The 26914-nt window shown below is 36.7% G+C and overlaps 1 protein-coding gene across 2 annotated transcripts in view; it reads left to right on the top strand.

Annotated features, from left to right (window-relative positions):
• The window catches only part of LOC140762720 (vacuolar protein-sorting-associated protein 33 homolog), a 45875-nt gene extending 19494 nt beyond the window's left edge, over positions 1 to 26381 (top strand). For both annotated transcript variants that reach the window (XM_073100633.1, XM_073100634.1), the window contains 12 exons: positions 1357 to 1408; positions 1540 to 1596; positions 5613 to 5675; positions 5743 to 5849; positions 6090 to 6212; positions 8481 to 8562; positions 8676 to 8746; positions 11762 to 11842; positions 13935 to 13992; positions 14098 to 14156; positions 15163 to 15256; positions 25900 to 26381. In XM_073100633.1, the coding sequence (XP_072956734.1) occupies positions 1357 to 1408; positions 1540 to 1596; positions 5613 to 5675; positions 5743 to 5849; positions 6090 to 6212; positions 8481 to 8562; positions 8676 to 8746; positions 11762 to 11842; positions 13935 to 13992; positions 14098 to 14156; positions 15163 to 15256; positions 25900 to 25989 (937 nt within the window). In that variant the 3' untranslated portion in view covers positions 25990 to 26381. The remainder of the gene's footprint in view (positions 1 to 1356; positions 1409 to 1539; positions 1597 to 5612; positions 5676 to 5742; positions 5850 to 6089; positions 6213 to 8480; positions 8563 to 8675; positions 8747 to 11761; positions 11843 to 13934; positions 13993 to 14097; positions 14157 to 15162; positions 15257 to 25899) is intronic.
• The last annotated feature ends 533 nt before the right edge of the window (positions 26382 to 26914 follow it).

The raw sequence follows: 26914 nt of genomic DNA on the forward strand, positions 1-26914 counted from the left end.
GCCATCCCGTGGTCGTCTACGATAGTGGTAAGCTACCTAACCGACAAGGTTATGAGCACAACCATAAAGGATGCCAAAAGACTCCTCACCAGTAGGGAAGTTCGTCTAAGAGGTTGGATATGACCGATGATGATGATGATGGCTAGACGCAAGCTAAGAGGCCAGCAAGAGGAGGTTACATGGCATAACCTCCCTCGATCATTTTAGAACCCAATTGAAGGTACCCACTGCACGAGGGTGATAAGGAAAGCTTCCTACATTGGAACGGCAATGACCTAAAGCCACTTGCACCAACAAAGCCACAAATGGCAAAAATGAAGGTAAACCGTACTTACTCTATTAAATTCAAATTAAATACATGGGCTGAGAGGACTCACCGGTGAGTTGAGACTTGAGAGGTGTTCTCCGAATGCTGTGACTGTGCTATGGCAATTTGATCCCATGATGCAAGCTCTGATGGGATTAAAAGGAGAAGAGAAGAAAAGGAGGAAGAAGGTGATTACGGCATGGGGAGAAAGAGAGGTAGGTCTAGGGTATTACAAGGAAAGATTTTAGAGTTCAAATTTTACTCAGAAACTGACTGGGTCAGCCGGGAAACTTGCGATCACTTCCTTGTTGCAAAACGGGCGAGAAAAGAGGGGAGGTGGCTCATGTGAATCACATGTGGCTTTTATTTTTATTTCTCTGGTTATTACAATATTGTTGTCCAAAAACCTGGCTGGCCTGTGAAACGTGGCAAAAATTTTCTACTCAATTTTTTAGAATAACATGTACTTTATTCTTCCACCTGGATGGATAACTCTGAGTGAATTAATGCTAAAAACTTTCAGGGAAGGTCCAAATAGTGTTTTAATCTCTAACCTTGAGATGAACATGCTTACCAAGTACCTACCTAGCGAAGTTAAGGAATGAAAGAAAAAGCTAGAGCTCTCCTTTGAATCAGACATGTGAAACATCTTAAATCCAAAGTATGTTCAGATCAGTGCTTCTTCATGTTGAGGCTCATACTTTGTTTTGAAGTGTCAGCTTGCCACTGTTGTGCTTAAGTGATTTGACTACATAGTTTGGTATTAGCTAAATGGTGGTTTATCTATATGTTCATCAATAGTTGTGCTATATATTGTTTTATAGGTAGACATGTTTTTCCATTTTTGGAGTATCCATAGTATGTAGTAGCTTTCATAGGATATGTGGCACCATTTTAGAATGTTTCAATATTCCTACAAATATTCTTGTTGTTTATCATCATTCATCCCACTGTCATAGATCCAGGAATGCGACTATATTACCTGTCTAAACAATTTGATGCTTCCAGGTTGTTCATATTTTACCTACAATGCTTTTCTTTTTTTCCAGTGATAAGTTGTTTAAGGAGATTCGAGACCTCAATTTTGAAGTTGTTGTACAGGTTAATTAATTCTCTTTTTCTTTCCTTTTGGCTGATTTTCTTCTTTAAGTCTCAACTTTTGACCACTTTTTCTTCTAGCATGAGTTCTATTTCCAATATTCTGAGCCTTCCTTTAATCATATAAACTGCAGGTTTTGCGCCAAAAAGCAACGTCAATGCAGCAAGATTATACAGAAGTAAAATCCATGGTAAGGACTGTACTGGTAGCCTATTACTGTGCTTGGTTATTGACACTCAAGTATGAGACTACTATGAAGGAGATCTGGAAAATTGTCATTTTTCAACTCTGTAGTATTGCTGCTTGTTCAGATTCATTACCAGCACGAGTCATTGCGTATGCTTTCTATCACATCAGATTTTTGGAAACTTGGATGATTCCTTAAAGTTCTGGAGTCCAGGGTTCTAAGTATTGAAATTGGGATCGAGGTCGGCTATCCGAAAAGACGATACATATCGACTGTGCCGACGGTATCAGTAGTATCGGCTGTTCGTAGCGGCATGTATTTAAAAATAATTTTAAATATAGAAAAATCACAAATATTTTAGAAAACATAATAAAAATATATAGATATAGATTATTCATACATAAAGTTTAAAAATTGAAAAATAAAGAGTATTTTCTCAATCTCTATCTCTCCCCTTTTCTACCACTCACTCTCTCACACAAATAAATTCTTACATTCTCTCAAGCTAATTCTCTCTTTTAAACTCTCTCTCTAGTTTTTTTTATCAAACTCTCTTCCGCACTAACTCTCTCTTAAGTCTTATCAAACTCTCTCTCCTAAACTTTCTCTCCCCTGCTCTCGCTCATCCTCTCCCTCTCCCTCTCCCTCTCCCTCTCCTGCACGCTCACCAACTACCACCTCTCTCTCTTCATCATATTTTTTATTTTTTTATTTTTTATCTGTTCTCCACTTCTTTCTCACTTCTTCCCTCTCCCTCTTACTATCGTAACTTACAAACCCCCTCTCTTTCCCTCTCTCTTTCCCTCTTTCCCTCTCTTTCCCTCTCTTTCCCTCTCTCTTGCTCAGTTGCTCCCTCTCTTTCTCGCTTTTCCTCTCTCTTCCCCCACTTTTTCTCTCTTACCTATACTCATCTCGGGTGGGATCAGCTGGAACTAGGAACCATGCTGGAGTCATTGGATTCACTGCCTATTTCTTAATAGTTGAATTTTTCTGCCATAGAGACTATGCAAAGTTTGCCTTAGTGCATATTACTATAATGAAAAAGGTTGATATTTCCTGTCCATGCCATTAATAATTTTAGATGTTAGTTTGATCACTACTCCCTCTGAACTCTTATTTTATAAACTATTAAGGATGAAGATAGATACAGGATACATATTCCACCTGACACAAGTGTATAAATAGAACAAATCTTAGAACAAAAAAGCATCAAAGGACACAGAAATATAATGCATAAAGATTTCATATTTATATGATTTTTCATCTATTTGCTATTTCAATTGCTCTTTTGTATAGAGAACAACATGCATTTTTTAATTTTGTTCCTTTAAAGTATTGATTTAGTACAAATGTCTAAAATTTATGTGGTAAATACTAATAACTAGAGATGTAAGAAAGGGAAAAAAGATATCTGAAATAGTACAACAATCATTACGCCATAATTCCAAATTTGCACCTCCTTTAAATTCATAAATTTTGATTTATGAGCTTAAAAGCTAAAGATTAAACAAATCCTCCTCATCCCACCCAAATAGAGAATTAAAGTCTCTCTTCCCATTGACCTATTATTTATTACATGGCTTATCATTATTAGTGAACAACATACACCCTTAGTCTTAAGTATCCAAGAGGTACCCTATATATATCTGAGGCATCGCTGTACTTTTGCTTCATTTTGAAATTTGGATATTTCATTTTGTAACTAGCACATATCTATGAAGTATAAAGCTAGTATAGCATGTGCTATGTATGTGATGTGGACACAACTATGGTAGCATACTCCCATTTTTAATTATTCATCAATTTTCTTCACATGGGCCTGATCTGATTTTTCTGTTGTCTTTTCGATGAGTCAACTTCCTGTTGGTTTCTTCCGAGATATTTGTCAATCTTCTGGTGAAAACCTTCACAGAATTGAAATTTTTTAAAAGATAGATATTTAAAGAACGAAAATAAAAAATCATCCTTTCGTCTTTGTTGTGAAAGCTAGTAGCTAGGTATACTTCACTATACTGCCTGGGCACACATAAGAAATCAGCCTATATATATTCGCTTCGATTGCTTCTCTTGTTTTTGTTTTCAAAATTCAAAAGGAAATTGTTCAGCAACAGCAAGGATGTTTCAAAATGTTCAAAGATTCTTGTAGAAACAGTGCCTGAAATCCTTGCAAGTCACAAAAAAATTATAAATGATGAATTGTTTCTTGTCAGGATGAAATTGAATGATACATTGTGACAGCAAGGATGTCTGAAAAGGTTCGATGATCATATAGCGGCTAGAATTCCCGCCAACAAAAACTCTAAATGATGTTTTGTCCCACATTAGGAGGTTGAATATCACTAGGTGTCACATATGCTCAATTTGCAGTCGAACTTAAATTTTCAGCTCACCTAGTAAACAATCCAAGGTAGCTTGTGTAAGGATAAATGGATGTTTTAGATACCTATATAGTGTAGTTATTTCAGATGATCACTAGCTCAGTTAGTGGAGCTTGTATTATCTATTATGGACTGCTAGCTTGAATAGTAAATTTTGGTTTTCGTTTTCATAACTGAGCGGAGCTCAAGCTGACATTTACCAGCTCGTCTTGAGCTTGATCTTGGCTTCTACTTTTTTCCAATCTTGCTGAGTCTAGTTTAGCTCGCTTGAGCTCTGGCTTGTTTACACCCTTTTTATACAGATTCTAACTAGAGAATAAAATACTAGTTTGTAGATCTGTTTTAATGTTTAATGTGCCAAAATTTAATGAAGGCTTTTATTTGGTTCTACTTCAGACCTATTCTCAAATAATACATGTATTAGGATGGTAGAAATTTGATGTAAAACATCACCTCTGTATGACTTAGGTTACATCTCTTCAGTATTGATCAGAGACTTGAAGTTTGAACTCATCAGTGTTTCAAACCAGTATCTAAAGGGGAAAGATAAAAGACAATTCTCTAATGGTCTATGAAGCCAAATAATTAGGAAACAAGACGAATTCTGGACAACTTCACATAAATGAAGTTCTATCTGTTTAATATGAAGGTAATGTAACATCAAAAGTAGGAATCAAGTCGATATCATAATCTTTTGCAAAAGAAGGGATGATATTCTAGACTCAATCTGAATCCTGTGAATTGTTAGGGATTGAAAGGCCTTGTCCTTGTCCTTGTCTTATGATTCATATTTGATTATCTCATCATCATTATCTAGTACACCAAGAACGAGTTGCTAGATAGGACTCTAATATTTCTGTATTGAAGAAGTACCTAAAACCTTGCAGAACTTGTGATCTGCTATCTTGAAAGAAATGAAAAGAATGTTTAATAACTTATGGTGGCCAACTAAAAAAGTTCCTGTAGAAAACCATTTGAAAGAGTCCTTTCTAAAAGGCCTCTACTGGAAAAGGTACATAAAAAGAATTTGAAGCAGCCCAAGGACTTCTTTTGCACACATCCTGTAAGATCAAGGCAATGTTCTCTCTTACATAACTCGTAAAGTCAGGAGTGCGTGCAGTTAATAGATAAACCTCTCCTCCAATTGGACAAAGTTCTGGACTCATTAGGAGCATAACTAGAAGCTGTGACGACAATAATCTTTCCCTTCAGGAGAGACCTAAATAGCTGCTCGGTGATTACTTCATTAGCTCGATCAGATAGAAAGGAGCACTTTTCTTGGTTAATATTCGGGGTGTATGTCTTGTTTCATGTCAAGTCATATTGTTGCCATTGTTAGACTATGTGGATACAGCTATCTGATAGATACTTGATGCCTTTTGAGTTAATAGCTAGATTTGTTATTCCTCAAGTACTTCCTGTCTACCAATATTTCCAACTGATAGTAATTATTTGTTTCCTATATTACCTTGGTATGTAGTGAAATATAACTATTTGCAAAATGATGTATTCAGAATTTTTTTTTTATCTATTTCTGACTTATCTAAGTGACAGTTATAAATATTTTTTCAAAATTCTGGTTCACACTATTTGATATATACAAAGTAGTACTTGTCTAATGTTATTCCTTCTGTTTGGCAGTCTCAGTCTGTATCTGAGCTGAAGGATTTTGTGAAGAAGTTGAACTCACTACCTGAAATAGCTGTAAGATTGTAACTTTTTCTTAGATCCTGATTATATATCTGGAGCTTATAGCTGATCATTGCACCAGAGGCACATCAATCTTGCTCAACATTTGCAATCTTTCACATGTAAACCATCCTTTCATGCCCGACTAGACATCGAGCAAACAATTTTAGAGCTCCAAAACTATGAGATGTAAGCTGATCCTTACTTTGTTACTTTTCTCTTTGACTTTGTCATAAAGGATGGTAGCTTTCTCTAGGAGCCACTTAAATATTTGCGTGCTGCTTTTCTTGCTTAGTGCTTAAGCTTTCTTTGTTCTTATTTCCACTTTAAAGTTAATTCAAGTACTTAACAGGCTATTTTTCTAGTCATATGTTATCTGGGGTATATTTTTCATGTGATTAGCTGATACATTTATGATTTAACGGTCAGATGTTTTGAGTACATCGAGGAGATGATCCACAAACAGGAGCCGCTTGTCAACGTACTTCGCCTTCTGGTGTTATTCTCCCTTACTAATTCTGGGTTGCCTAAGAAGCACTTTGATTACTTACGGTATGATCAACAAACCTTTCTATAAACTGCTACTGATTTTTATTCATTTTGATAACTTTCATCCATTCATATGGATATAAATCTCTACCTTTTTGTCTTTGGTTTTGAGTTTTGACTGTGGCAGATGATACAAGAACAACTATTTTTTCATGTCACCTGTTCTTTGCTTTTCCAAATGGTTAATTTAATAAATATACCAAAACAAGCATGGCATGCCTAATTTTTTAATATCTGCAAATCCATGCATTGCAATTAGCAATTCAGCATATCGAATCAAAATAGGTCAACATAATTCAACAGATGTAATTTGATGCTAAACAGATATATATATATATATATATGTGTGTGTGTGTGTGTGTGTGTGTGTGTGTGTGTGTATGTATGTATATATTCATATATATGTATATGCATATATATATGTGATATTATAATTATATACATAAGTAGGAATGAAAATATCCATGAACTATATGAAAATCATAGTTCCAATTTCTGTTAATAATTTCAGAAAATAATTTTTTCAGCAAGTTTAAGAATTGGATCTGCATTAGTAGAGTTTGCTAGAGTTGGATTTTTGCATCGAAGAAGCAATAGCTATAGTAAGGAGAGAGAGAGAGAAGTAGTGAAAGAAAGAAAGAGAAATAGTGAAAGAGAGAAAAAGAGAAAAAGAGAAAAAGAGAAATAATGAAAGAAAGAAAGAGAAACAGTGAAAGAGAGAAACAGTGAAAGAGAAATAGTGAAAGGGAGAGTGAGAAATATTGAAAGAGGATCGCCTCGGATCGGCAGATCCTCCAGACCATGATAGTAGTTTCTGCTATGCATTTAATTTGACTTCCTAGTCAAACGTACTTCTTTGTCACTTTTGTCTTCGGAAGATGTGATAAAGTAATAAATGCTAGCTCTCTCTCACTAGAAGATGATTTTATCTTTTTCTGCAATGTATCACAAATTCCTTTTATGTATCATGCTATCCCGTTCACTCAAGTATTGTCTTGCCATAGGCAGGAAGCATGCTGACCTTAAATCAGCATGGTACTTGTCACACACTGAATAGTCTTAACATGTTGAAAAAATAATCTTTAAACCTTTTTAGAGTCTTAAAATAAATTTTAAGAACTAATGTAAAGTCCTTCAACTGTTCAACATTAGATATTAGTGTAACATATGCAATTAGTCTTATCATTTTTTCCAATTTTTCTCGGATCTTTTAAATTGGGGCAAGTTACTTTGGGAAAATTAAAAGTTCCCTTTGATTTCTAAAATTTGAAGTATAATCGATGCTTCTATATAGATTAAGCATCATAATACAACAAGGTATCAGAAGGGATTATAGATCCCAAATTAGGTTTGTTTAATCTTTAAAGTAACATATGCTCAATTCTTAGTGGCATGCATGGTATGGGTATCTATGAGAGAGAGTATTGAGATATTCCCTCCATATCGGTAATTCATTGAAATGATGCTTACCATCCCATGCCGATGGGCACTACAATCTGTTCTAATCCTCCTAATATATTTTTATAGTTATTTTGGAGAGGATAAGTACAAAAATTAGATTCACAAGTACTTTTTTGCTACACAATTTTGGAAGATGGATAGAGCAGGAGAAAGTGCAAGGGACTAAAAAAGGTAAAATATGTATGAAGGGAGAAGCGTAGCTGCAGCATAGAAGGTGGTGAAGCAGGGGTCACCCTTGGCTGTGTCATGGCTGGATGGAAGCTGCTGAACATGAGGGCTGGTGGCAGTTGAAGACAAGCAGTACATGGAGCAGATTGGTCCTAGAGGGGGAATAACAGGTGGAGGTTTGGGTTTTTGGCAGGTTTAGATCTAGGTGGCCATTCTTGGGTATCACACTGCTCATTTAAGGATCTTTGTTTAGGTAGCTGCCATGGAAACATATAGTTGAGGCTGCTGAATGTGAGGGTTGGTGGCAGTTGAAGACAATCTATACATGGAGTGGATTGGTCATATAAGGGAATAACATGTGAAGGTTTTGGTATAGCGAATTTCATGGAGAGAGTTTGGGTTTGCCAGGTTTTTTATCTAGCTGGCCCTTTTTGGGTATCACACTGCTCGCTTGAGGATCTTTGTTTAGTTAGCTACTACAAATAAATATAGTTATTTCTTTTCTAATGTTTGACCGGCTCTTTCATGTCGTAATTCTTGAATTGGTTTCCTATTCAGATTGAACTTCTTGAATTTCTTCTTTTCCTCTGAATGCATTCTTAATTTTTCTTTGCACTCATGATATATTCCTTTTTCATCTAGCCGGGAGATACTCCATAGCTATGGCTTTGAGCACATGCCTTCATTATATAATCTCGAAAAAGCTGGCCTTTTTAAGAAGCAGGTTGGTGGTTTGGTAAATCTGGCTTTTCTTTTTTATGCATGTATGTAGCCTGGTTGTTTATTACAGTCTTTTCTTCCATTTGTCAACTTAGCACACCTATTGTTGCTTTGCAGGAGTCAAGAAGCAACTGGCTTGCTATTACAAGAGCCATGCAACTTATTGTTGATGAAACAGACACCGCAAAGTACATATTTGTTGAAATAATTAATTATTTTTTTGCTGTTGGATGTTCTTATATTTAGCTATGCTTATTTCTATGGTTCATTATATTACTATGGTCAATGATCAGCTCTTCCTTTTTATTTTGAATATTTAGATTTTCCTTTTACGATTGATCGTTATTCTTAAGCTAGAATTATTGATATGATTGGTCTAAGCTAAACTATAGCAATAATGGTTGAGCCGTGCCATTATCAGCAAGGCACGTGCTAGTGGGCACGCCCTTGTATGCCACTAACACGCATTTAACATATTTTCAATAAAAAATTTAAAATATTCAAAGATGCTTTTGGGTTTTTGCCACATCAATTTTTAAGATTTGGTTTGAATATATATATATTAAAACTTACATTACAGTCTTTTATCTTTGAATTATTTTTATAAATGACCTATTTTATTGAAGACATAGCAATAGTCAAATATAAATATTATTCAACACATAATATGATTAAATACATTCATTAAAACTTGCATTAATGATTGAATACTCCATAATATAATTGAACACATAATAGCATTCAACATATAGTATTAATTGATAATAGTTTAATAATTAAAACTTATATCTAGTTGAATGTAGAATAATAAAGAGGATCAAAGATCTTAATTGTTAGCAAAAAAATAATACGAGAATATCGCACCAAATATTGTTGATAATCTTCAATCATATTGATGATGATGACTTCATTTGCCATACAAGAATAACACTAAAGTTTTTCTTTGATGATCAATGGAAATAAAAAAGTTTAAAAAAATGGACTCCATATTGGCACGGGGGTGTGCCACTGGCATACTCTCTGCTAGGTGTTGTGCCATAGTGTGCCGACCTGCATGGCCATCGTTAAACTATATGAACACAATTTTAGTAGTAAGTCATTAAAAGAACACCTAGGATATTATTTCTATTACCCCAGATATATATAACTTAACAAGAAGGGGAGATTGATGCTTGCATCATATATATAAATTGGAGAAGTGCTTATAGTGCATTTAGTGACATACTACGCAAGTTGAAAGTTAAATTTTATAGGACTAGGACTAATAATGCTTTATGGATAGATGTATAGTGATGTGAAACTATAGGTGGATGTTGTTTTAGAGGAGGTGGTGGATGAAAGATTTAAGAAAAGTGAGAATAGGATTTCACACTTCCACCTTTAGACAATGGTTTCACATCAAATATCATAATGTAGATAAAACTCAAAATTCTTCATTAACCCTAAATGGGAAAACAGTGGGTCTTTATATATAGACATTACAATGATAATAGTGAAAAATACCCTAAAAAACTATAAAAAGAAAATACAATCCTAAACACCACATAATAAAAAAGATAGAGTTAAATGCATTTTACCCTCCTGTATTTATATTCAAAATCATTTTACCCCCATATATTTTAAAAGGTCTCAAATTAGTCCATATACTTATGACTAAAGTGAAATTATTAATTTTTTCGTTAAACTTAACAGAATGACATCAAATGACTAAAATGCCTCTATTGTGTTTGTTAGAGAAGACATGCAAATTTTGATATAATGCAACAAAATTATCAAAATAGTTATGGTACTCGGTTAAATTTAATAGAAAAATTAACAGTTTCACTTTAGTCATAAATATAGAGATTAGTTTAAGACTTTTTGAGATACAGGAGGGTAAAATAATTTTGGGCATAAGTACTAGGGGGTAACATATATTGAACCCAAAAAAATATTAGATCTAACTCAAAATTAGATCCCTACTAGAGAGATCATCAATTGTCTGTGCCTCGTGCACTGGTACAAACGCTAATGTGTCCGATCAATGATGTCCATGTCAATTATATAAGTAGGAAACAGTATACGCAAAAGCTATGCCATTGAGACAGGATGTCGAAATAGCTGAGCAAGGTTATTAGAAGAGTTACGTGAGAGTTGATTAAGATGGTTTGGTTATATCCAACCGGGGCAATATGGTGCACAACCTATATCGAGGAATGATTTTGTTGAAGTAGAGGGCTATTTGGAATAGAAGAAGAATCTGTCCTTATGAAGGAAATTCGTAGATATTTTCCAAATATGAAGTTTTTGTTTACATCCATATTTGGGTCTTTGAGATAGTTAATAATTTCCCTTTACATCCATTTTTCGAGACTCATTCGCAAATGAAGTTCATTTCTGACTAAATCTTAAGGAATTATGAAGTAACCTTCAGTTCCTGGGACCAACAATGTAAACCATGAAAGCAACGTGGAAGGGATCACTGCATGAGCAATATAGTTATTGGTTGCATTGCCTGATGTTAGAAAAGAAGGTTAGTATTACCAAATTTTCCTTAGTTGCCACTACAGACTTGCAGGAATTACTACTTCTGTTCTGTTCGTACTTTTTGTGACACCAATACATAGTGAGATGAGCAGAGGAAAGAAGATAAATGGTAAACTAAATATGTTTCTGTTGTCATTGTTAGAGGGCAAAGGATAAAATGTTTAAACACTACCGTTCTCTAATAGTTTAAGCCTTTAGAGTAATTGGTGTGTTAACATCATAGCTCAGCATAAGATCCTGAGTTCAAACCCCACCAGGTCTATCTATCATTAAGTATAAAAGTCCCACCTCGTTAATTCATGTCTATTTCTTCGGCCAATCAAAATGTGTTAATCCAAAAGTGAGGGAGAGTTTCGAGTATAGAGGATAAAATCCATTATTCTTAAGTTTTTAGGCTAATTGATGAGTTAACAGTCATTGACTTATAATGAATTAGGACTTTAGTTTGGAAAACTAGCTATCTATTAGATGATTCAGAACCTGATTTTCTTGTGTTTCTATGATATTGTTTCAATTTTAGTAGTCATATCATGTGTTCAGAATTTAGGGATGGAAAAAGTAGTATGGACAATGAGACACCTTAAACAACAATAGGTATATTGCCTGTATAGTTGTTCATACTTGATTATGCTAACTCTTGGATTCTAAATTTTTTGAGTTTGTTTTCTTTGTTTCAGCCCCAATGACATCTCATATATCTTTTCTGGATATGCACCTCTGAGTATTCGTCTTGTTCAACATGCAATCAGATCTGGATGGTAAGTTCATTGCTTGGGGATGTTGTTTATATGTATATATTGACAAGCCTAGCTATTAAAGATTCTCTTACTGCACTGTCCTTCAAGATACTATGTATATATGGAGCTATCAAAGAACTCGTTGACTATAAATATTTTTTTTCCTTTCTGGCTTTCCTATACATCTTTTCCTAAGAAAGTATGGTTTGCTTGAAGCTTGCGATATTCATTTACTATGTCTACGATATTCAATTATAAAAATTGATCTTCTGATGCCAATTGCCTACTATTTCTCTGTAACATCTGATAGTTAGTCTACTTTTGTCGTCGGAAAGAAAATAACCCTTAGATTAAAAGTCAAAGGAAATAGAATTCACGGCTGCAGCTAGTATAATGAAGGAAATTAAAGGAATGCACTGCTTACATTATATTTGCATTGTCCTACATCCAATTGTGGCACATTTAAGCTCAAGTACAATTAAATGACTCGTTATAATTGCACGTTCCAGTCATTAGGTATGTAAATGGCACCCATCTTGCCACTCTTAACAAAATCTTGGGAATTAAATACAAGTAGGCTTCAAGTTTCTTATAGAAGATATACATACTGGACCTAAGATGGAGTCTGCCAATGTTATGGTTATCTGACATGGAGCCAAATAGCATAATATTGGACTGATTTCAGCAGTGTTAAAATTATCTGATAAAGGTTTCCTTTGTCATTTCACAGCAGCCTAGGAAGTTAGCTCATATGAAAGTATGATGTAGTAGTATAGTTCTATATACTTTAGACTGAGTTGAGATACCACTAACATCAAGGTTCAGTTATTCAATATGTGCCAAATACTATCAGATTTAGATAATGTCAGCAATATCCAGGTAGTCATTTATCAGATTTAGGTGCCCCTTTCACCACTTTCTAACAAGCCCAACTCTTAAGGATGTTTCAGAGAAAGAACCTCAGTAATGGACTGTATATAGACGTCGATATTATCTAAGATACACATTACTTGACATCAAGCAGAATAATTTCTGAGCTGACAATATCAGCAGTGAACAACGAAGTGTTAAGTTGGGTATTATCCCTGCTTTTCTGAGTTTCCTGAAGGACTGTCAATTTCCCACAATTTCCAATATGTATAAGAATCCACCTTAGTAATGAAAATTTTGAAGTTACTGGATGCTTGAATTTACTCAATGCTATAGAATGACACACTTATGTTAGGTCTGAGTCACTAGGATATTGAAGGCCTGATATGTGTTCTTTGAATTTTGAAAGCTGACCGACATGGAAGAGTCATGGGCTTTTAATGTTTTCTAAGGTTATAAGACATTGTGTTACTAATTCCGTGCATAATTTCACTGACATTAGGATTGTGAGCTTTAAGTTTGTTGGGGTTTAAACTATGTTGTCTTGGATCAAATGTCACTTTGTTGGTAATCAAATAGCAACATAGAGATGGAACTACTTTCTCTATGATGAACTGCCACTGTGGTTTCCTTGCTTATGAATCTTAGGCCTTAGTATAATTGTTAATAATTATGGGAAGTGGTGACTGGCCTTATTACTTTACCTTTTTCTAGTAATTTATGTGTGAGTAAATGCTTCCATGTTTTCTATTCTATTCACTTCGGACACACCTATGGCACTTTAAGTGGGCTTGGTATTGGTTTATATAATCTAGCTTGTTTGTCTTGAATTAGCTAAAAGAAATTCTGTAGAAGCACAAGAGTTCGTATGATGCATATGAAAGTTAATTTGTAGATATTTTACTTTTCTCTTTCAACGTAAATTTGCAGGAAATGAGGTTTTATTATTCATCTTAATTATAAAATTGCTGATCTGAATCATTCAAAAGCCAGACATTTGTGGGACAGCCTTATAATGATCTTGTGCTAAAACATTGTTAAATGGGCACTACATGACTTCTTTTAATTATTCTTGCAATAGACTGTCCTTTATAAATTATGTTGGTTTTTCATTATACAAGTTGCTTCCTTTCATCTGCTTTCTTTCCTTTGGAGAGAGGGTAATTAATTACTTGATACCTACCCAATCCAAATAATGGTTTAGTCCCATATATTTTCTTCTGCTGATTTTCTAATCTCGCAGGCGATCTATTGAAGAAACAGTTAAACTTTTGCCTGGACCTCATCTTGATTTGAAGAGAGTAAGTGCATACCTTCATGATGCCATTTACTTTCTAATCCTAAATAGAGTTTATTTTTTGTGATTGTATTCCTAACTTTGTTTCCGTGTTCCTCCACATTAACAGGGTAGTTCTACCGTTAGTTCATTTGAAACAGTTCTAGGAGCTCAATCGAATATGGACAGGTGAGGGTAACTTGTCTAGTAAGTCTAAGATGATTAAGTTTTTTTCTTTTCTTTTTGTCAGGTTTTATCGGTATTCATATGCTTATCACCTTTCAGCCCCCTTACATCTTCCCCTTCTTGTTTAATGATATAAGCGTGTTCATGTTCATTTAGCTGCATTTAAAGGCTGTAAATATGTCAATAAGGAAATGGCCTTTCTGAATGAGAATTTTGTTTTCTTGGCTCTGAGCATAGCAGATCAGTGTTAGTGGTTTCTCCTTTAGTTGTATTCTTGCCAATAAATTGTAGTTGTTTGACATAGTTGCTAAAATGGTTAAGTTGTCTAGTAAGTTTAAGATGGTTAAGTTTTTTTCCTTCCTTTTGTCAGGTTTTATTGGTATTCATATGCTTATCACTTTCAGCCACCTCACTTCTTCCCCTTCTTGTTTAATGATATAAGGTTATAAGCATGTTCATGTTTGTTTAGCTGCATTTAAGACTTGTTAATTTTGTCAAGAAGGAAGTGGCCTTTCTGAATGAGAATTTTGTTTTCTAGGCTCTGAGCATAGCATATCAGTGTTAGTGGTTTTCTCCTTCAGTTGTATTCTTGCCAATAAATTGTAGTTGTTTGACATAGTTGCTAAAAACTTTAAAAAATTTCTAGTAAGGTGCTAAAACCTTGAAATCTTTCTGTACATGTTAAAAGTTGTACTATATATCAACCTCGTTAATACTGCTGACTATGATGTGCCATTGTGATAATGAGTGTTTTAGTAATGAAAACTAGTTTAGAATTTTTTGATAAAATTCTGATGAAAAGGTAGCTGTCTTATGTTAGCCATTATGTGTAATATCAGTTATTTGATATTTAGAACACATTGAATGACATCAATTACAGTTTTAGATGAAACAGACATTTAACAAAACGACATTTGAATATTGTACCAGGTATCTTGATGGTCTATGCTAAATTTCGTTGGCCATAAACAACTATTTTATTGTGTAATATTTTCTTTACAATTGGCAGGGTTGCTGATGGTCGTCGGTCCCTTGTGTTAGTTGTCTTTATTGGAGGGGTAACTTTTGCAGAGATTGCTGCCCTGCGTTTTCTTAGTTCACAGGTATGTAATATCTTCCTTTGGCCCAACTTCATTTACTAATAACTGTACCTTCCTTGGAAAACATGATATTTCTGAGCTGACATTCCATAACTGATAATTAGAAACTGTCATTAAGTTCTTGATGGACCATAGATACTATAAAGAATTATGAACATGATAATATGATGTTTTGTTAGAATTGAGCAGTTTCCGCATAAAGCCTTATAGATTTTGGGGTATCAGACTAAATGACAACTGTCAGATGAAACTCAGCACATTTGCCATAAGTAGGTGTTTTCTAGTGCCACAATACTGCTTGAAAGCTTTTGTTAGTTTTTAGATATTTTACACATTTCTTGCTGAAAAGGTGAACAGTCCATAGAAAATCAATTAAAAGAAGTAGATCATTCAATCCAGCATATCTCTGAATTCCCATTACTCAGATCTCCTTATTCTCTTTTGAAAGTCTATATATATATATATATTACATTATTCTTTAGAACTCCATATTATGTATGTAGTACTATTTGCATGTAATTAGCCATCATACATATAACATCTACAACTAGTGAAAAAGTAATTGATCTTGTTAGCTTATATTTTACATACTTTCAAGTTGATAATTAGTGAGTTCTTGAAAGAAGGCATCACATTAATGTGCTTTGCTTTTCATAGATTGACAACTGCAGAAACTGCCAAAATTACCAGAACTAGCATAATCAGAAGCTTCACGAACCCCAGCAAACTGATATCTCCAAACTTGATTACTAATAACTTTGTGGTACTTGTCACTGCAATTGATAATTCATGGGGAAATACACTAGTCGCAGAATGTTCTATAGTGCAATGGATTATTTCATTTCTTTAAGGGATCGGAACAGAACACCAAAGATTGGATCTTGCCTATAGTGCAACCCTCATTAATACACTGCACTTGTCACAATTGTTAATTGTAGATTCTAGCCTACGAAAGGATGACTAATTAATACTCTAGGTATGCTTACATTTTATATAGTAATTTAGACAAGGGATATTTATTTATTACTTTCTTAGTCAGAAAACCATGGAATTTTCTTAAGTAGCCAATAGACATCTAATGCTCACAAGTTATTTTGTCTATGCATGATGATAGTTTGCATAATGGAATTGAAGCCAATAGCAAGCCCATTTATAGGCTAACAACAACCTTGAAATTCATGTTAAAGGTTGCCTTTGTGCCATTCTCATTTAGTAGCAACCTATTGAAGTTGCCTTTTCTAACATTCTCTCACAAGGCAAGCTCATACATTTTGTGAAATACCCAAACCTCTAAATACACGTGTAAACCGCGTAGGTAAATCCCTCCATACGGTGCATCACATGTCCTGTCAGTACAAGGATTTCACAAGGCACACAACAACACAATTTCACCATAAATAAACTCAACTATAAGAGTTCGGATACAAGTTCCACAGGTCACAACAAGCCTTCTACATACACATCCAAAATACAATGCTAAGTCCAAAATACATCATCTTTCATCACGCCCTCGCAGGGGCTTAATACAACTAATAAACATACTGAAAAGGAAAAGGCAACTACTCCTCGCTACCCGCACCTGCGTCCTCTAGCTCTGAAATAATGCCACCACGAGATGGTGAGCTTACAGCCCAGCGAGTAGGATCCATATAATCTAAAATAATGAAATCACATGTGTATATCCAATGTATGCTTATATTTGCTAATAATAACAATATGCTTGTTAAAATGACTTACCATGAGTTATTAAATCAATGCAATTGATAAAGATTACCAGTCACTATCCTGGAACATGCTAGTTCCTAAACGTATCACGATAAATCCACACAGATATAAAGCTTGATGCAATCTCTTATTCGTACACATCTCAATCATAGGGTTTACATGTTATGTATAGCAATAAAATAGCAGTTTAGTCATCTCATGCCTACCAAAGCATTAATCATACTTATCATCATTCACTGAGCTATTCACCACACAAGGTAAATACTCTCAAGAAACAATCATCCATCACATAATCATCCATCATCTCATACATCGAGGGGGGATATATACACATCTAGCGGTAATGCCACCTACACGTGTATGGTGACACTACAAGTGACCGGTTGTCTGTGGCCATCAGACTAAGGACCCCGGTCGTAAGCCCATATCTCACTCTCTCTAAATCATCCCCGCCTTCGGTGGGAGAATCGGGAGCTCTCGGCTCATCAACAGACGCCCTAACCCTGCGTCGTCGGGTCTCGCTAGAGTTATATCCCCACCTCACAATCATGTTCTTCTATCATCATAATTGAGTTCTAACTATGCAGTATAACTACCTAAATGCTACACAGGCTCCCGACCTCAGGTGTAGGCCGCTAATAGTATAGTCATATAAAATACGCTCTGCCCTTAACCCTAAGCTGAGTGAGTAAGGGTACTGCCTAGTCAGGATCCGACTACTAATGATAGGTGGAAGTGGTGCAGTGTCTATGAGTGTATAAAGCATATCATAGTCATCATGATCGTTATATTCTATATTCACAACAGGTATACATATAGAGCATCATCATACTAATGTTTATGCTACATTAACATTCTCATAATATCACAATGAGCAAATCATCAATAACTGCATACGTAAAGACATAATATGGTATACTAAATGCATGTATTAATACCGACACTTTCTACAGTGTCATGACAGGTATAATAACTGAAACTGCATTATTCTAGATTTTGTATAACTCTACTCGTCTGGGGGGTCTCCATAGTATGGTAAATCTCGTTAGCTAGCCAACTCCTCCGGAATCCCCCTCAGGCGATATCAATCCTATTAATTCACGCAAGTAAGCCGTAAGATTAGCGAACTAATAGAATTAATTATCTTATTAGCGCATTTATGTTTGGCAAATACATGAGTCAAGGGTCTCTTAGGGCGAGTCCCTAAATACTAAATTGTCATTACAAGGGATCGTGCTAATTAAATCAGGTGAAAAAGATAAACAGGGTTATAGGGTCCAAATGGCCCCAAATGGGTTAGGCTAGAGGCAATGGGTAGGCTCAAACGCCACCCAATAAGCAAGAGGGCCTTGGTGGGCTGGGGGCCCAACCACAACCCACCAAGGTTGGATTAGTGGGCTGCAAACTGCAGCCCACCCAACATTTGGGTTAGTGGGCTGCAGCCTGCAGCCCACCCGAAACCAGTCAGGTGGGCTGCGGCCTGCAGCCCACCCCAAACCAAGTCTAGGTGGGCTGCGGCCTGTAGCCCACCAACACTCATCTGCCACCCCCATCTCTTTCGAGGGAAGGAGATAGCAGGGAGAGCGGAAAGCCCGAGGGGCTGCGACGCTGGCGCCGCGGCACGAAGCCGACGGCGCAGCACAGGGCCGGCGGCACGGCCACAAGACCGACAGGTAAGTGAAAGGGAAAAAGGGAATAAAAAAGGGGGAGGTGGACTCGACGGCGACAACCACGCTCCATGGCCGGCGGCCATGGGGAGTCCATCCTCCCTCCCTTCACCAAGGGCTCGAAGCCGTCCTAGGGAAGTGGGGGGGTTTCCCTCCGCCTACCGAAGCCCTCAGACTGGCGTGGCAGCCGGACGCCGGGCCGTCGGCCGCCGAGGTTGAGCACGAGAGGGAACTAACCACCGAATTTAACGGGGGTTGAGGCTTACCACGATCCGCGCGCTCGGCTTCGTCGGTTCTGGAGCTCCGTCGGCAACCCGCGAGAGAGGGAGAGAGGTGATGCAGTGGAGGAGGAAATGGGGGGGGGGGGGGGGGGGGGGGACGACTGCGGTGAGGGGAAGGAGATAAGGGAGATGGGGAAGATGGCATGCACGGCAAGGGAAGGAGAAGAAGGAGAAGAGAGAACGCGGGGGCAGAGTGGCAGGGGCTGACGCACATGCTCGGCGCGTGCGTCAGTCAGAGGGAATTTTTTTTTTTTTTTTAATTTGGGATGTTACATTTTGATAGTTCCAACCCGACAGATCTATCAAGCAATACCACAGTAGTTTAATGGATACGAAAAGAGAAGAAATCGACAAACCCTAAAACCTAGCTAGTTAGGCCAACTTGAAAGAAGAGAAAGAAAAGAAAGGACTTTTATTCCTTCCTGAAATAACTAATTACAAGTCCTTTTATAATAAACCCTATTAGTCCGATGGTTCAGAATATATTAAACCAACTAAGGAATCAACCTCTATCATCTGATCTGACCTCCCAATCTATCCTCAGTTCGACAGCCGTTTGAACGCATGAGAGTCTATTTGAACAGGATGGCGAATGTCTTGACTGTTCGAATGGGAGAAGTCCATTCAAACGTGGCAGCGAACATGTCATGTATCTGAACAGACTGTCGTACATTCAAATGCATAGACTAAACTGTGTTGCCATTTGTCTTCCCTCTATTTGCTACCTAGTGTCGCCTCTAATAGGGCAACTAGAATGGAGCAATTAGACCACATTCCACTCACTCCCCTCCTTTTGAAGATGAATCTTATCCTCAAGGTTTAGATGTGAAAACCGCAGTTTCTCCTTAAAATCCTCCAATGTAGTGTCCTCTAATGGGAATCCTTCCCAATGGATCAATGCTCTTAAGGTAGGAACAGAGCCTCGTAATTCCAAGGGATATATATCAACAAGGAAGCAATAGTCCTGCGATCAGATCTCTGCATCACGACAAATCTTCCTACACTCTAGCCTATTTCTACTAGCCCACCATTACAAAAAATGAGGTAGTAGGCTCTATCTTACCTCAAAGCTTTTAGATGATTGATTTGCTAATAAAGTTGTGAGTGCTCCAACTGTCAACCAGCACTAACACCGGCTTTCCTTTTAAAGATCCTGTAATTCACAAAGTTTGCAACGTCATACTCCCGGATAAGGCATGCAATGTAATCTCTAATGGTTTTACCAAGTCTTCTAGGGTTGCTTTGGCTGCTCGTTAACATTGACCCTAGGTTTTTGCTGGCCACATCTAGCCTATGTTCATCATTGCGATTGGCATGGGTAAAAGCCCCACATGTCTTTGTGTCCGCCTAATCTTTGATAGCCGGTCCTTGTGCATGCGTGCTAAGTCCATAGCTATTGTCTGAGGCTTGAAGAATTTCACTTCTAGTTGTATCTCCTCCCAAGCCCTCTGATGTAGCTAGTTGCGCCTACCCCGACCATCCGTAGATTCTCAATGCTAGTTTTTCAAAGATGTTTTGATATTTGCTGACAGTTTTCATCTACTGCAGCTTCTTCGAAGCTTCATCAAAATTATCATATTGAAATGGTTTGAACCTTGACATTAATCGAGGTAAAATCTGGCCAATCTACTAATGGGTTCATTTCTTTAAACCATTGGAACTATTGCAGAGCTTCATCCTAGAGATAGAACGTGGCTAGCTTTACCTGTTTCACAAGCTTAGTTCCTTGATAGGTGAAAATTTGCTCTCCCTTGAATATTCAACCTAAAGGATCTTTGCCCAAGAAGTTGAGAACGTCCAGACGGGTGATTTGGGGCTGAACTCTATTTGGACGCCTTCCAAAGCCCTAGCTGGAATGGCTGCTAGCCTACCCATTAGTCGGGCCAGTGTCTTCGTGTTCCGCAACATCTGCTCCTTCACCTCATCAATGCAATTATTCGTTTCCTGTATAGTTTCCCTATGTTCCAACTGTGTCCTTGTTAGTTGATAAAGAGTTACTTCCAGCGCATCATGACAGTCTTTGACCGACATTGCCCATGTCTTTGCTATCCTCTATGACCTTGTGGTGAGTTGAACTATAGATTTTACTTTTTAGTCAACTGGCCACAGATGTTTTGATACTGATCTATAGGTTTTAATCTGAGAGATCTATCAATAGTTTAAACAAAACAGAAAAGAAATCAACAAACCCTAGTCCCTTAGCTAGTTAGGCTGACTTGAGAGAGAAGAGAGAAGAGAATACTTTTATTCCTCGCCCAATATAACTTATTACAACTCCTTTTATAATAAACCCTAATCAGTCCAACGACTCAAAATAAATTAAACCAACTAAAGACTTAGTGACTTAATCTCTACCGTGTGATCCAACCTCCTTGGTTGCCTCTAGAGTTTGACGGTTGTTCAAATGCATGATAGTCTGTTTGAATAGGGCATCGGATGTCGTGACTGTTCAAATGGGAGAAAGTTTGTTCGAATGCACGAACGAATTTGTCCTACGTTCGAACAAACTCTAGTGCATTCGAACACACGGGCTAAACTCTATGTTGTCGTCCATATTGCCTCCATTAGCTATTTGGTGTCACCTCAGATAGGTGAACTGGAATGGGGCGACTAGACCTCCATTCTTTTCACGTTGTCAATGTTCTATGAAGCTTTTAATTTTATTGGTTCCTTTAGTCCTAAATTCTCTTCAAGCTTGAAATATAACCCTTGGTCATTATTATGCTGTACCAAGGATGGGCTTTTTAAAACCCTTGATATGAAATAGTTCCCTAGCCACTCATAATTTTTTTACTTTGGTTTTGTAGTAGTTATTTGTTTGTTTGCTGAAAAATAAGAATTTCTAGCTGGGGCTGGGGCGTTTGAACGCAAGGAAAGTTGTTCGATTGCGGCGTTCCAACACCTGCATAGTGTTTGCAAAGTCCGAGAACCCATTGCAAATACTATTTCAGTAGATTTAATCCTCCATTCCGGATCTATCAAACCGCAAAATGTTATTTTGATCCATCTGTTGAATCTCAAAGACCTTTTTAATCTTGAAGATTCGCGGTAGACCTAGCTTTCGAAATTAGAGGTCGAATTGTGAAAGGAGAACATATTTGGACTCATATTGCTTGTGAGAGTAGGAAGACACCAAAGGATCACAAATCGAAAGCAAAGGATCACAAATCGAAAACAGTTCGTCACATTAGTATCAGAGTTAGGCAAACCTCGAACCTCCATTAATGATGGATACAAGGTTAATGGAGCAAGGAGACAACTTGAAGATACACCACTACAAAGAGATGGCTCGACTACCGTGACCTCAAACCACCGTGTCAAGCCAACTGGTGTGACGGCCGCAAGCCCTAGCCGGCCTGCACCAAACAGAGGTGATCTTGCGGTGGCCTTAGCTCGCAACAATGTCATGCTCGAGATGATGATGCAACGGATAGACAACATGCAAAACGAGTAGACTAAGTTTAAGGAGATGACATTGAACCAGTTGACCGCATCTACACCACGTCGGAGATGGGATCTGCAAGATTGTCCATCAGTGATTGAAGAAAGATGAAGGTACAGAGGTGATAAATTCCCCATCTCATTTGGGGTAGAAAACGATTCGACATCTTGATGTAATACAGCCTTTTCCATTTTCGTCGAGAAAGAACGACGAAATCCATCTGAATCGTCCAATGTTTCCACCACCAATAGAGGTACCACCTACCCAAGTGCAAAACCAGCGACCTAAGGACCCATTGCTGATCCTTTTTGATGAATTTAGACCAGCACCGGTGATGACTCCAAGACCAATGGTGATGGAACTGAATCGGCGCCCCAGCCCAATTCAATACATTGGTAAAGAAGATTGGCGAAGCGTCAACAACTTTGATCCCTTTGAATGGATCAAGGGTACCAAAGGGTTGAACCTCAGCCACAAAGGTTAAGACTTGAACCGAGAGTCACCAAAAAAGGCAGACCATGAGGTTCGAGGCCAAACCGCACACTTGACTTCCCGAGGTTCCAAGGAGGAGATCCCACGGAGTATTAATCCTACAACAATAAACTGGTCATCTTTGTCGCAACTATTTGGGGTCTGCCATGCAGATCTGTTTCTTCCATTAGGCTTTATCAAATGAGAAGTTTCTTGTTATTTTTAAGTGCTGTCATGCTCTCCATTACTATTTTCTTTCACGCCAACTTTTGTCCTGCTTCCTTCTTATGGTTCCTACTGCTATAAAAAATTAAAAACTACTAAGGTACTGGCGCATCATGCAATCTCCTTTGAAAATGTTCAAACCACCTCAATTGGTTCTCGCTTAACATATCCTTTAGAGATTTTATCTCTAACTTGTGTCTAATAAACATTCTTCTTATTCTATCTTGTAAGGTAACCCCTCTTATCTATCTTAGTATCTTCATCTATGCTATACTCATTTTCTGCAACTGTTTTTTCTTAGTTGTTATCTTATTCATAAATCATGACTACTCTCCTTTAAACCTAAGGGGTTATACATAACAATTACAATATTACACAACTTGCTAGTCATTTTTTCTGTCCTAGTTAGTAAATATCACTGCTTAAGACTTTTCACCGAAATAAGACACTAAAGCATGATCAAGTGCACACCTTGTTTGTATCACAGGGGTGATGCATCTCAACAATGCTGGCATGGGAACTATATATATGCACATAGTTATCGCATATTGCTAATTCAATATTCAACTTTGTAGGCTAATCTGACAACTACAATGTTTCAGTGTAACTTGCTAAATCATGAAAGATGAATTTAATATGGTTTTTCATTCTTATGTTTGAACCAAGATACGAAAACTCGGTATCGGGATTAATATTGACCATCCAGAAAAACGATATGTATTAGCCATATCGGTCATATCGGCTATATCGGCCGCCTGTATCGGATCGGACTATTTTTTAATCATATAAATTCTAAATCTTATTTAAAAATACGAAAAAATTTCTAAAAATTTAGAAAAATAATAATTATTCACATATAAAGTTTAAAAACTAAAAATTATATCAACTTATTTAAAACTTTGATGAATATCGAATTGGATCTCTCTTCTCTTTCTCCTTCTCTCTCTTTCCCTCCCTTTCTCTATTACTACCAAGGCAAATTTATTTTTTTTTAATTTTCTTTTATTTTTTTTCTCTCTACCTTCTCTCTCTTATTGCCACAAAGCAAATTTATTTTTTTATTTCTTCTCTCCCTCTTTCTCTCTTTTTCTCTCTCAATATCTCTCTCTCTTACTGTCGCAAGGTAATTTTTTTTCTAATTTATTTTTTTCATTTCTTTTCTCCCCTTCTCTTTCCCCCTCAATCTCTTCCTCCCTCTCTCTCTATTACTCCCTCTCAATCTCTTTTTCCCTCTCTGTTACTCCCTCTCTCACTCTCCACTCCCTCGTCTCTCTATCTCACTCTCCGTTACTGCAGCTACAGTGACAGAGATTGAAGGAGAGAGAGAGATGAGAGAGAGTGGAGAAAAGAAAGAAAGGAAGAAGAAGAGAGGGAGACGCTAGAGGGAGAGAGTAGAGAGAAATGAAAGAGATGAGGCACCGGTGAGAGAAGAAATGAAAAAAGAAATAAAGAGAGAAGAGAGAGGGAGAGCCCATATTGGATCGGATATCGGCCAATCCGGCCGATACCTAGACTGGTTTCAGCCATTCCTGTTACGTTTTGGCTTATCCCACTCGGGATCGACCGAAATTTGGAACTATTGTCTGAACTATGACTGAATATTGTACCAGAATTCTGTAAATATTTCACTTTGAATGTGTTTCCAAAGATCTGCATAGTGCTCTTGTGGTATCATTTGCAAGAAAATTGTTTGCATTTAGTTTGTAATATAATTCTCTTGAGTTCACTTGATCCTAATTTAAGATTGGCTAATATTCTTTTCCATGTTCTTCACAAATAGAACTGCATGTTAAATTAATTACTAAAACTAGATAGTATTAACTATTGAAGATCGAATCATGCACTTCGAAATAGGGCATAATTCATTTTCTTGCAATCTGTATATTCTTGGCTCTCCATACATTGGGTACTTTTATCTAATCCAGTACTCCAGCCAGTATAATTGATTTAATAGGTTTACATTAGAAATATACTCATTTTGTACCATTTTTAATTTAGATAACCAAACCATTCATTCTGTTCTTAGCAGCAACTTACACTTTTTTTCAGATCAGATTTTAAGTTCTTAATAACTAAGGCCTTGTTTGGTTTGAGTTAAGAAACTCTTCTTGAACTAATTCAGGAACCCCTAAACTAGTTTAATATCCAGTTATATTTTTATCTTTTATATATCTAATCAAGTTTCTCCTTCAAAAAATTAAGATTAACTAATTGAGTTTGGAGCTTAGCCTCAAATCAAACAAAGCCTAAGGATATGGAGAGTGTTTATTCATGTATTTAAATAGAATATTTGATGTTATAGCAAGATTGAAATATATGATGAACCCTCGTATGATTTTAATCCTTGGTGCGCTCCAGTGAACTAATATTGTGCATCTCAAAATTTACATGAACTGCACTTAAAAACACCTTCATTGAAGGGGGTGAATAGTTCAGAACTATTTATGCACTGAATTTCTTGTGGTAGATCCATAATCAAAGGGTTTTTGTGACTGTTAAGAAATAAAACAAAAGAGCGTCGAATTTGATTTCCCCCTTGGAAGCAGTTACCTACAAGGCCTTGTATGAGCATGAAAACCACCGTTTATTCAGGAAAAAAGAATCTATTTATAGTGACTGTCCAGCTGCAACTGTGAGACTACTAAGATGGGAATTCATGACATAATTGGAAAGAGCTGACTGCATTTTACATGTTTTGCTTTTGTAGATAGGTGCTACATAATTCATTTTTCTCAGCTTACTATTGAGAGTAAATGAACTAGATAGGTGATGGTGTACTGCTTAAGGGCTAATTAATGAATTTATCATCTCTGCTTTCTTTTCCCTATTTTGCAGGATGGAATGGGTTATGACTTCATTATTGGCACCACTAAAGTTGTAAATGGTAACACAATACTTGAGACTCTCATTGCCAACAATAATTAGGAGGCACGAAGCAGTAACTGACAATATTGAGCTTTAATCACACTTCAAGCGAGTCCACTTAGTGGGCTGGTGGGCCTTGGTTTGTAGTTTGGATAGCAAATTCATCGTGGTCGGATATGGAGAACTCAAAATTGCTGAGAGAAGCACGACCTGATGCGGTGAAGTTGCTTGGTATGGTTCCGCGTGATTCTTTTTGTTAGCTTGGTTTGAGCAGTGAGAAATGGGACTTGGTTCATATTTAATTAATACGAAACTTGTTACTATATCCAATTTGATACTGTCAAATAAGAAGCAACCTTGTTTCTAGCTTGTATCTGATATGACAATCTTGTAGATAGTTGTTCTTAACCAATTTTTAATCAAGTACCATTCTGTGTGTCACATAAAAATTACAGAGATCATAGGGAATCTTTATTACAATGCTGAACTTGGATCTTTTGCTGTTTCTGAATGCAATCCTACTCTTGGTTTTAGGGAAATTCCCCCAACACGACTTTGTTGGTACTTTCATGGCCACCTCTCAAAAATTGTTACAAAAAGAAAAATTGTTGATTAGAGGATCATAATTTTCCGGCAATTCTCTCACGATTTCCTGCTTGCTTTTTTCCCCCTTTTCTTTTGACTTGGATCATTCTTTTTCATTGTTATTTTGACTAGAATGGTTGTCAGAGGAGATCAATTTCTGTGAAGCAATTACTTTCGCGGCCTCCAGCATTTCTTTTGTAGAGTACATTAATAAAGTGGGAACAAACTAAAAACGAACGAATGTAGATCCACTGGGTGAACAGAATAATTGAAAATATTAACCATGAGATATAATTATCAAGTGATAACTTTTTATTTCTGAAAAAAAGAATATTAACCCAATTATATTACAGAAGAATGTACATGGCAGAAAAAGAAATTTATAGAGTACAGATCAAAA

Source organism: Typha angustifolia, chromosome 7 (genome assembly GCF_048772165.1).
Source record: "Typha angustifolia cultivar Huaian chromosome 7, ASM4877216v1, whole genome shotgun sequence".
Taxonomy (NCBI): Eukaryota; Viridiplantae; Streptophyta; class Magnoliopsida; order Poales; family Typhaceae; genus Typha; species Typha angustifolia.